The sequence below is a fragment of the Malania oleifera genome, chromosome 3 (genome assembly GCF_029873635.1).
Source record: "Malania oleifera isolate guangnan ecotype guangnan chromosome 3, ASM2987363v1, whole genome shotgun sequence".
Taxonomy (NCBI): Eukaryota; Viridiplantae; Streptophyta; class Magnoliopsida; order Santalales; family Ximeniaceae; genus Malania; species Malania oleifera.
In genome coordinates, this window is record NC_080419.1 from 126,066,113 (window position 1) to 126,078,396 (window position 12,284).

The 12,284-nt window shown below is 36.0% G+C and overlaps 1 protein-coding gene across 1 annotated transcript in view; it reads right to left on the reverse strand.

The window, feature by feature from the left end:
- LOC131150372 (uncharacterized) overlaps positions 1-12,284 on the reverse strand; it is a 41,475-nt gene that overhangs the window by 974 nt on the left and 28,217 nt on the right. The window contains exon 14 of the mRNA XM_058101059.1: positions 457-572. Coding sequence (XP_057957042.1) covers positions 457-572 — 116 coding nt within the window. The remainder of the gene's footprint in view (positions 1-456; positions 573-12,284) is intronic.

The following is a 12,284-nucleotide window of genomic DNA, read 5'->3' on the forward strand; positions in this document are numbered from 1 at the left end:
TGATGACAAGTCCACTTTTAAAATTGTCAATAACTGAGCTTTTATGGAGAAAACTAGCTCATGTTTCCCACAAGTGCCAAATCATGCTACCATGGACTCCAATAGATACATTTCAATTGCTTTTAACAAAAAAGTTCCTTTAACATTGTTTTATTAGTCCATTAATGTGCTAAGATTAAATGTCCTGTTTTCATAAATGTTGGTCAGATGAGGATAAAATAGAAGAGCTCATTCTTAAAAATGACCATTCTTTGATGGAGATTGTTGACTAACATTTCCATCAACGCACTAGGAGCCAAAATTTAGGTTCTTACGGAGATTTAATAGATGCATTCGATCTGCTCTAAACAGGGAGTTCCAAATGCAAAAATTTTATATATATATATATAAATTTACAGACAACCTAAAAATGACAAAATTTTTCAAAAACCTGATCAACAAAAAAGAGCAACAAACCTCTATCTTTGGAAAGATTGCTTATCAGTTCTTGGATGCCGTCCTTGCCCAATGTATCCTTCAAATACATAGCTGCAGCTGCCACCTCCTCAGGAGTTACTTTCCCATCATGATCCCTGCACATACACATCACTTTCTATGTTAACTATTCCGAGAATTAGGGAGTGTCTTAAACAAAAACAACATAATATTTTAGTCCAAATTTCAATATTCTAAGGGATGACAGCCATCAAAAACAAATTAAATGTAAATCATGGCATGCATGCGCAAGACTAGACTGAGACAAGCCACGCCTAGAACAATCCCATCAAATGGTGTGAAAGCTGCAATGATGATGGACAAGGCCATGATCCAATCAAGTTAATTCTCCATCCCAAAGGATATATCACTCCATCCACTAAGATTTCCAGATATAGAAAGGTCATTATTATTTATTAAATCATCTTGAATTTGTACCTATAATAATCCAAGTGTTACTCTCACAGCAGCAACAAAACGGTGACATGATTAATGAACCTAATGATATCAGAAAACTATCCCTGGATTGTCAAACCTACATGAAATGCACCAAAATTCTTCATGGCAAAAACTACACAAACCATAAGCATCAAAGTTTCCAAAAGACGGTAAGACATCCAAATGCACATGCACACAATGGAACTATGTCAATACTGATGTTCAAATGTAGCATTCTGATAAGCAATAGACTGAACTATCCACCGAAATATGTAAAATCACAAGGATAAGTGGATCTAGTTTCGTCTTCTACTGAAATTCAACTGAAAAATAATTCTGTTACCTAGTCCAGAATCTTCAATATGAATTGTTATTTTTTTCGTCAGACCATGTAGTTTCTTTGGGCGCGTGATCACACCAACTCCTATCTCTGACCCATTACACAAAGCAAGCACAGGCACGTGCACATGCACACACACACACGCACACACACAGAGGTTGCTACAGTGTAACAGAATTAGCTTGAGACTGTTATGCCACTAAAAGTATTAGCTGTAACTTATTCCACAGGTTGTGACCATCAAAATCGTGAAACTTCTTAATTCTTATCCTCATATGACATAATTCTAAAAGCTTAAAGATAAGCAAGCTCTGAACTTAAATACATATGATAAATTGATAATAAGATATTTGTTTGTAATGAATTCTACAACAAACAACAACAACAACAAAACCAAGCCTTAAGTCCCACTAGGTGGGGTCAGCTATATAAATCATTTTCCGCCAATTTGTGCAATCATAAACCTTTTCTTTTTACAGATTCAAAAATATTAAATCCTTACTCACTATCTCCTCCCAAGTTATTTTAGGTGTACCCCTTCTACTGCCCCCCACGGTAACTAACTCACTCTTTCTCACTGGCGCACTATGTAGCCTACACTGCAAGTGTTCGTACCATATGAGTTGTCCCTCTCTTATCTTATCTTCTATAGGAGCTACATCTAACTTACCGCGAATATGTCCATTCCTTAATTTATCTTTCAATGTTATACCACTCATATCTAAGCATTCTCATCTCGGCAACTTTTACTTTTTGGACATTTTGTTTCTTCGTCGCCCAACATTCTAATCCATATAGCATAGCTGATCTTATAGTTGTCCAATAAAACTTCCCTTTTAATTTTAAGGGTATTCTAGAATCACAGAGAACACTTGAAGCACTTCTCCATTTTACCTAACTTGCTTTAACTCTATGCATTACATCATCTTCAATTTCTCCTTTATCTTGCTTAATAGAACCAAGGTATCAAAATCTACAAGTACTATTTATTTCTTCATTATCAAGTTTAACTCTCTCCAATATTCCTCCTATCATTACTAAAATTACATTTCATATATTTTGTCTTAGTTCTACTTATCCTAAAGCCTCTAGATTCAAAAGCTTCTTTCCATAATTCTAACTCAGCCACTACTCTTGTCCCAAATTTCATCAATTAATACAATATCATCTGCAAACAACATACACCATGGAACCTCCTTTTAAATACCCTTAGTCAGTTGGTCCATCACTAAAGCAAAAATATAAGGACTCAAAGCAGATCCTTGATGTACACCTATGGTGATTGAAAATTCTCTAATTTCTCCATCTATAGTCCTTACATTAGTCAATACTTCATCGTACATGTCCTTAATGACATCAATATACCTACTACATAAACCATTTTTTTTCTAAAACCCACCATAGAACTTCCCTAGGTATCCTATCATATGCTTTCACATGGATCCTTTTATTTTGGTTCAAGCTCCTTTTGACTTGAGTCCAAAAACTATGGAATTCTCAAGTCTAATTTTTGGATCAAATTAGCAGCCTCTCAACCGTTGATGCTAATTTTTTATATTGGGAAAAGATGTATGCGATATGCACAAGGCCTTTTAGTTATTTAAAAATTGACCAATTTGCCCTTTTTTAACAATGTCAATTTTTTCTTCATGAACTCATTGCCTCTCTAATAAATGATCAAGACTATCCATCTCAAATCTGTTGGATGGTCCACCGAATTGGTGGATGGCATGACTGGATGATTTTTAAAAACCTGGTTGCATATTGTTCACTTTAAACATTTTTACCATTTATTGTATCTTGATTAATCAAATGTAGGAATCATTGAATTAAGATTATTTTCAAAATGATTTAGTATTCTAAGTACAACCAATACAATGGTGGGATAACGCAATATTGGTGATGGTGGGGCATTATGACATCAATATCATTTTTTACTTTATTTGTTCTTTTAAGCAAGCAAATTGGATCAAATAAAATAGCATAATCTACCAGTTGATCACTTCTAACAACACAACCAACCATGCAAAACATCCTCTCAATCATACTCTCTTCAACAACTAAAGACCTAATATTATTTTCTTCATTGTCTACCATATGATCAAACACAGAAATAAGACGAGGCTAACCCATTTGACTGATGCTACCAGCAAACCAAGGTCTTAAATTTCGTTTCGACTAAAATTTTGAGGCTTTAAAAGTACAGAAATTCCGATATCGATTTTGATTTTGATTTTAAAAAATAATGAACACACACACACACGTGTAAAGTTAGAATCCTCATTTTGAAGCTGAACTTAAACAAGTTCGAGAACTACCTTGCCCTTATGAAGACCAATAGTGGTGGTTGGAGAACCCTTGCATTTCCGGAGGGGTTTGAATCGAAGGGAAATGGATGAGGATCTCCTCCTTAGCAGCCGAGCTGGGCCGCCGTATTTTTTCTCCCACAAAGGAAGGCTCAACATCTTTAGCCATTCAGCACATGGAGAAGAAGCCGACAGCCTTCCCAATAGATTTAAACCCAATTCTCAATAGATCAACTCCCTTTTTCCCTTGCCCTCATTGTGGCAAGCCTTTGAGTCTATTACGGAGTGGTGACTTGACACCCAACTCACAAGTGGTGGGGAAGGAAGCACATGTGATCCTTCGAGAGTGTTGTGGGGGAGAAGAGCAGTGCTGCAGGCCACTCCTTGGATTTCCATAAACATGATAAAGGCAGTCCCAAAGCCTTCCTCTTGTTTGATGATGATGGAGTGGGCCTTAACTTGGGCCTTGGAGCTAAACAAGAGAAGGTTCTAGTGTAGGAACCCCCTAATTCTTGAAATGATACTGGAATACTAGCCCTTATCCAAGCCCCTAGTATTGGCAATGACACTTCGTTCATCAATCCCAACTTTGAGGATTTGATTGATAGACCCAATTTTGAAATTCTAAATGACTTACGACTCAGACAGAACTCACTTCAAGAATCAGATATTTGTTTGGGTTCTTCGGAAATTGAAATCGGTAAGCAAAAGCATAGGTGTGACCAAGGCTTGACTAGGGCGCGACCAGGTCGACGCCTAGTGCGACCAGGTCAACGCCTAGTCGACTTCAGAAATATGCTTATTGAATGATTGTTAATGAAACATATTTGAACAGATCTAACCTTTTGGAAAAGGCATAATTCTGTCTATTTAAAGACAGAATTTACTCCATGAATACATAGAAAAATTCAATCATTCTCTCTTTCTCTCATAAGGCTTTCACAAATTATATTTTCTTCAATCATAGGTTCTATTTTCTACATAAATAGAATTTCAAAAATTTGTTCAGATTCCTCAAGGGTGTTTGTGATCAGGTTTTTGTTTGTGTATAACGCAAACTGATATCATATTACATTCCGGGTTTCATTGTATCCTGAAAACATATTGGCTAACTCAATACACACCGATTTGGTGTGGGCAAATAACGTTTTAAGGAAAACGACATTATAACGTGACTTGAAGAATTTTCTGTTATGTAGCATTTTATACATTTGTTATTCTACAATCTTAAAAAGTTATAATCAAAATGGTTGGTTCTTCAACCTTGAGGGAATTCGCTACGGATTTTGTCAAACTTGAACGATTTGATGGAAGCAATTTCAGGTGCTGGCAGAAAAAGATGCACTTTCTTCTTGCGGGTCTCAAAGTGGTGTATGTTTTGACCACCCCCAAACCTGCTGTGAATGAGAATGAGACTTTGGCTGAAGTACGTACAAGGCTAAAATGGGAACAAGATGATCATAAATGCAACGGCCACATTTGCAATTCAATGTCAGACAATCTGATTGATCTATATCAGCATAAGGCTACTGCAAAAGAGTTGTGGGATGCACTTGAGGCTAAGTATTCCACAGATGATGCGACTAGTAAGAAATTTCTGACGGGAAAACTTTTCAATTATACCATGCATACCATGCTTGATAGTAGGCCTGTTGTAGAGTAGTTTCATGAAATTATGCATATCCTTAGCCAGTTTAATCAACATAATATGAAAATTGATGAATGCATTTCTATTTTGTCTATTATTGATAAGTTACCTCCATCCTAGAAAGATGTTAGAAAATCTTTGAAGCACAAGAAGGATGATATGTCTCTTGAACAATTGGGCCAACATTTCCAAGTTGAGGAAGTGTTTAGGAAGAACCAGAAAGGTGCAAAAGAGAACACTTCCAAAGTGCATATGATGGACGAAGGAGGCAATTCTAAACAGCTCCAACATCCCAAAAAATGGAATCTGAAGAGGAAGTTCAATTTTGTCAAGAACCAAAATAAGAAAAAGAAAGGCGCATGCTTCCATTGTGGAAAACCTGGACACTACAAAAATGAGTGTCGTCTTCTTAATAAAAAGCAAGATGGAACAAACTCTAACAAGTTTGTGGCTATGATTTCTAAAATCAATGCAATTGAAGATGAGTGTGCATGGTGGATCGACTCAGGTGCAACAACGCATGTTTGCAAAGACAAGAGTTCATTCTCAAAGTATGAACCGGTGGAAGATGACAATATTCTCTACATGGGAAATTCGTCCACTGTTGTAGTCAAAGGAAAAGGGGATGTCACTTTTGAATTTAATTCTAGAAAAAGTTTAACTCACCATGTACCAGAAATTAGGAAGAATTTAGTTTCTGGAAGCCTACTTAATAAGTTTGGCTTTAAGTTAGTTTTTGAATCTAACAAATTTGTACTCTCCAAGGATGGAGTCTTTGTGGGAAAGGGCTATATGTATAAGGGTATGTTTAAGCTTAATATCAATAAAGTGAATGTTTCTATATATATTGTTGATTCACTTTCTTTATGGCATAATCGTTTATGATATGTTAATACTACAAAATTGCAAGATATGGCTAATATGGAATTAATTCCTCGATATGTAAATGACATGGATGATAAGTGCAGTGCATGTATTAAAACGAAAATAACCAGCAAACCTGTTCCTAACAAAACTACTAGAATTTCTTCTTTACTTCAATTAGTGCATAGTGATGTATGTGATTTGCATGGTACACCTACCATAGGAGGCAAAAAACATTTTGTAACATTTATAGATGATTTTTCTAGATTCTGTTATGTTTATCTTATGCATACTAAAGATGAAGTAATTGATAAATTTAAGGTATATAAGGCAAAAGTGGAAAATCAATGTGACACTAAGATAAAGTGTCTTAGATCGAATAGAGAAGGTGAATATCACTTCCCCGCCTGTTGTGAATCTATAGGTGTGATACAAGAAACTTCTGCAACATACACTCCACAACAAAATGGAGTGACAGAAAGGAAAAACCGAACATTGGTTGAAATGGCCAATGTTATGATGTCGAATTCAAAACTAAGTAGTGGTTATTAGGGTGAAGCCTTACTAACTGCTTGTCATATATTAAACAGAGTTTTTTTTAAGAGGACTAAAACTTCTCCATATCTTAAGATTTGGGTTGTAGAGCAATTGTAAGGCTTCCTGAACCTAAAATAAGGAAATTAGGCTAGCAAGAAATAGAATGTGTATTCCTTGGCTATGTTGAAAATAGCAAAGCTTATAGATTCTTGGTAATTGAACCAAATGATTCTATAGGAGTTAATTCAGTGATAGAATCCAGAGATGCGGAATTCTATGAAAATAAGTTCACTTCCATACAAAAGGTTAGTGATCAAAATAAATCAATGGAGACTTTGAAACCACTTCATATAAGTGGTGAACCTTATGAACCTAGTGAACCTAGGAGCAATAAGAGGAGGAGAACAACAAAGTCTTTAGGACCAGACTTCATAATCTACCTAGCAGAAGGTACTAGAGAATCACACTCTAGACAAACTATAATATAACCAAGCGTGGAATCAGATCCTCTTACTTATGGAGAGGCAATGAAGTCTCAAGATTCTGCATTTTGGAAAGAAGCTATAAACGATAAAATGGATATCATGGGTAATAAAACCTGAAAACTGGCTGATTTACCTCCTAGTTCAAAACCAATAGGTTGTAAATGGATCTTCAAAAAGAAAATGAAGGTAAATGGAACAATTGAAAAATTCAAAGCAAGGTTAGTAGCTAAAGGCTTTACACAAAAGGAAGGCATAGACTACTTTGATACTTATGCTCCCATTGCTAGGATTGCAACTATAAGAGTCTTGCTTGCCTTAGCTTCCATCTACAAGTTCGAAATCCATCAAATGGATGTAAAAACTGCATTCTTGAATGGAGAATTGGATGAAGAAATTTACATGGAACAACCTGAAGGCCTTATTATGCCTAGAAATGAATCTAAAGTATGTAAGTTGGTTAAGTCTCTTTATGCACTTAAACAAGCCCCAAAACAGTGGCATGAAAAATTTGACCAAGTTATTCTTTCTAATGGCTTTAGGATACATGAATCTGATAAATGTGTATATAGTAAGTTCAATTGAAATAAAGGTGTAATTATTTGCTTGTATGTTCATGATATGTTAATTTTTGGTACTGATATTGAAAGTGTTGAAAGTACAAAGAAACTTTTGTCATCTAGTTTTGATATGAAACATATGGGTAATGCAAATGTGATTCTAGGCATTATAATAATTAGAAACAATGATAAATTGATTCTCACCCAACCACACTAAATTGAAAAGATACTAAAAAAGTTTAATCATTATAACTACAAACCTGTTAGCACACCTTTTGATACAAATTTGAAATTATATCCTAACACTGGTAGAGTAGTAAATCAGTTAGAATATGCTAGAGATATTGGTTGCTTGATGTATGTTATGACTTCTACTAAACCTGATATTGCATTTTCTATAGATAAACTTAGTAGATAAGCTAGAGATATTGGTTACTTGATGTATGCTATGACTTCTACTAAACCTGATATTGCATTTTCTGTAGATAAACTTTGTAGATATACTAGTAATAATCCTAGTGATATTCATTGGCATGCTATATATAGAGTGTTAAAGTATTTGAAAAATACTATGGATTATGGTATACATTATGAAGGATATCCTACTGTTTTAGAAGGATTCACAGATGACAATTAGATAACTGATCGTAATGATCATACGTCAACCAATAGGTGGATATTCACCCATGGTGGAGGAGTTATCTCCTTGGGTTCGAAGAAGCAAAGCCTTATAACATATTCCACTATGCCATCAGAATTTGTGGCTCTAGCTTCTTGTAGCAAAGAGGCAGAATGGCTTAGGAATTTGCTATTAGAAATTCCAATTTGGCCAAAGCCTATGTCACCTATATCTTTGCATTGTGATAGTGAGGCAACTTTGTCACGGGCATTTTAGTAATATATATAATGGTAAATCCAGACATATTGGCCTAAGACATAGTTATGTGAGGCAGTTAATTAGTGATGGTGTAATTAGCATAGATTTTGTGAGATCAAGCCAAAATTTGGCTAATCCATTAACAAAAGGACTTGCAAGAGATATGGTATGGAAAACATCAAAGGGGATGGGACTTAAATTCATAACCCATAGTCACCAATGAAGGAAACACAACTCTTAACACTTGAAATTTTCAAGCTCGAGTTCCATGAGAAAAGTACATCATATGTAGTGACTAGAAGCACTAAAATGTATATGTGTCACATAATGCATCCCAAGGAAAATAGTGTTTTGTACCTGTGATGTGGAAAAGGTGAACGTTGAGCTTAAGCTCTTAATAGAATTATAACAGGTTCTATGAGGTACTTTAATTACAGAGGTACCTTTGATAAACCTACCTATACGAGTGTCGGAAGTGGTGCCACTTCCTATGAGAAATGGATTTATCTCTAAAACATTTATCAAACTGGGAAATAGACGCAAGGCTAATCCAAGTGTCAGCTTTTGGAAACACCCAAAGATCTGATAATTTGTGTGTGATATGTATCAAGTTATCAAAAGATGATTGCTAGTTCAAAGTTCGTCTACTATGTAATCCTGATTAACTTTGATATGTATTCACTAAGTGAAGGTTCAAACTCTAAAAACACCTTCATTTATGCATAAATTTTCTCTTATCTCAATAAATTGTTTTTCATCTATATTTTGAAAATTGTGGGGGAATGTTGAAATATTTTCTAAAATAATCGATTTTATGGGTTTTTAAAGTCTTCCATTTATGAATTCTCTAAAACATTCATGAGGAGTATTTAATGCTATGTGGGTTTGTCCCACATTGGAAAGAGTGAAAAAGAAAAGTCATTAATAAATTATAAGGTGGAATAATCTCTTAAAGTTGGTTAAGAGATAGTACTAGTGTGTATTCTAGTGCACCCTAGGACGGTGCCGCTGTAGGGCGCTAGTGACGCATTTAGTTGGGGCACAAGCACTTAGCACTTTGCACCCTTGCATCATTGCGAGATCGTGAGCAATGATCATAATCGGATGACTTAAAACTAATCTTATATTTTTTATAAGATCAAGTGGTGCGATCTGAACCGAATAAATAATGTAACGGTCAAAATAATTGATTTTCTAGAATGTCTCAACTAAGGCGAGGAGACCTTGAAAGTGCGACCAGGTCTACTGAACACGAAGAAAGAATTAAATATATTCTAGACTGTGTCAACCAAGGCTTGACCAGGGTGCGATCAGGTCGACGCCTGGTGCAACCAGGTTGACGCCTAGTTAACTTCGGAAATCAGATTCACGAATGGCTATTAATGAAATATATTTGAACAGATGTAACTTTTCGAAAAAGGCATAATTCAGTTTATTTAAAGACAAAATTTACTCCATGAATACATAGAAAAATTCAATCATTCTCTTTTTGGCTTTCTCTCATAAGGCTTTCACAAATTATATTTTCTTTAATCCTGGGTTCTGTTTTCTGCAGAAATAGAATTCCAGAAATTTGTTCAGATTCCTCTAAAGGTATTTGTGATCAATTTTTCGTTCGTGTATAACGCAAACTAATATCAGATTATATTCTGGACTTCGTTGTATCCTGAAAACGTATTTGCTGACTCAATACACACCGATCTAGTGGGGGAAAATAACGTTTTAAGGAAAACGACATTGTAAGGTGCCTTGAAGCGTTTTTTGTTCTGTAACATTTTATACATTTGTTATTCTACAGTGTAATCAAGTCTTTCCTTAAGGACTGGAGGGGTGATGTGGTATGCTTGCAAGAAACTAAGGGGGAGACGATGGAGCAGCTCTTGATCAATGACCTTTGGGGCCGGTATGCCTGTGATTGGATATCCCTTGGAGTAGTAGGCAGCTCAAGGGGTATACAAGTCTTGTGGAAGCCTAGTGTAGTGGAGCTATTGGACCATTCCAATTTCTAACTCCTTCTCAGTCTCCTATTTGTTCAAAAGCACGAATGATAACTTTCAATGGATTTCCATAGGGGCTTACAACCCAGGTGAAGGACCCCTCCCCCAAGTCTCTTTTTTGGAATGAGCTCTTTGAGATTAGGAGTTAACAGGATGCTCCTTGGAATACCATAGGCGATTTCAACATGATTATATATCTGAATGAAAGATGTGGTGGTAGCCTTGAGACAAGTAGCATGAGAATTCCTAGAATTTATCAACATGAATACCCTTATTGATCTCCCTCTCGTTGATGGCAACTTCACTTGCTCGAACTCCAAGGATCCACATTCCTTTTCAAGGATCGATAGGTTCCTAATTTCTATCGAGTTGGAACTTCATTTTCCTACGTCCAAAGCCCATCTCCCCTGTATCCCTCAACAAAGGGTAGTTAAATGGGGGCTAAACCCCTTTTGCTTCGAGAATATGTGGTTAAAACATGATGGTTTCGGGGAGTTAGTGAAAACTTGGTCTTCTATTCTGGTCACAAGGAAACTAAAGGAATAAAAGGAAAGCTAAAGATATGGAACAAAACTACCTTTGGGAATGTCCAAGCAAAGAAGATTGTTATCCTTAATGGCATCAAAGATATTGATGAGCAAAAAATAATCTAGGGTCTTGATGATGAACAGAAAGCCAAAAGAGATATGCTTAAGAAGGAATTGAACAAGGTTATTAATATTGAAGAGACATCTTGAAGGCAAAAATCTAGAGCTGTATGGCTCAAGGAGAGGGACCGTAATACAAAATTCTTTTATTGAATAGCAAACGCTCATTGGTAGAGTAACACCTTATCCACCATTGAAATTAGGGAAATCACCTTAACTTGGGAAGAGGAATTTAGGAAAGGTATCTGTAATTTTTATAAAGACCTTTACACTAAAACTAAGGCTTAGATACCTACAGTGGATGACATCAATTTCATATCTCTCAGTTGTTCCACTGTGGGGTGGCTTGAGAGACTCTTTGAAGAAGCAGAAGTCCTCCAAGCTATTAAAGACTGCAATAGGGATATAGCACCTAGACTAGATGGTTGCTCCTTGGCTTTCTTTCAAGCTAACTAAAGCCTCCTCAAGCACAGCTTGCTAAACGTGTTCGAGGAGTTCTATAGATCAGGAAAATTCATCAGTTGCATAAATACCACTTTTTTTCACTCTTGTTCCAAAGAAAGTTGGGGCTGCTAACATCAAGGATTTTCGCCCCCATTAACTTGGTGGGAAGCATTTATGAAATCATAGTTTAAGTACTAGTTGAGAGGTTCAAAAAACAATACTGGAAGTCCTGGTTAGTATCAGTATGCTTTTGTGTTTGAAAGACAAATCATGGATGCTGCCCTCATTGCAAATGAGGTGGTGGATGCCTATCTAAAGGAAGGAAAAAGGGGAATAGTGTGCAATTTGGATATGGAGAAGGCATTTGAACATGTCAACTAGAACGCCCTTCTTTATCTCCTTAGGAAAATGGGCTTTGGGGAGGTATGGTGTACTTGGAAAGCTCAATGCATCAAAACCCCAAGCTTCTCAATACTTATAAATGGCAGCCCTTTTGATTTCTTTCGCTCCTCTAAAGGCTTGAGACAAGGAGATCTCTTGTCCCCTTTTCTGTTTATTTTGGTCATGGAGGTGCTTAGCCTCATGCTCATTAAATCTACCGAAGAAAGGATCTTTAGAGGTCTCAAGGTGGGCAAAAATGGAAGGCTTACAGAAGTTTCTTTTCTTCTTT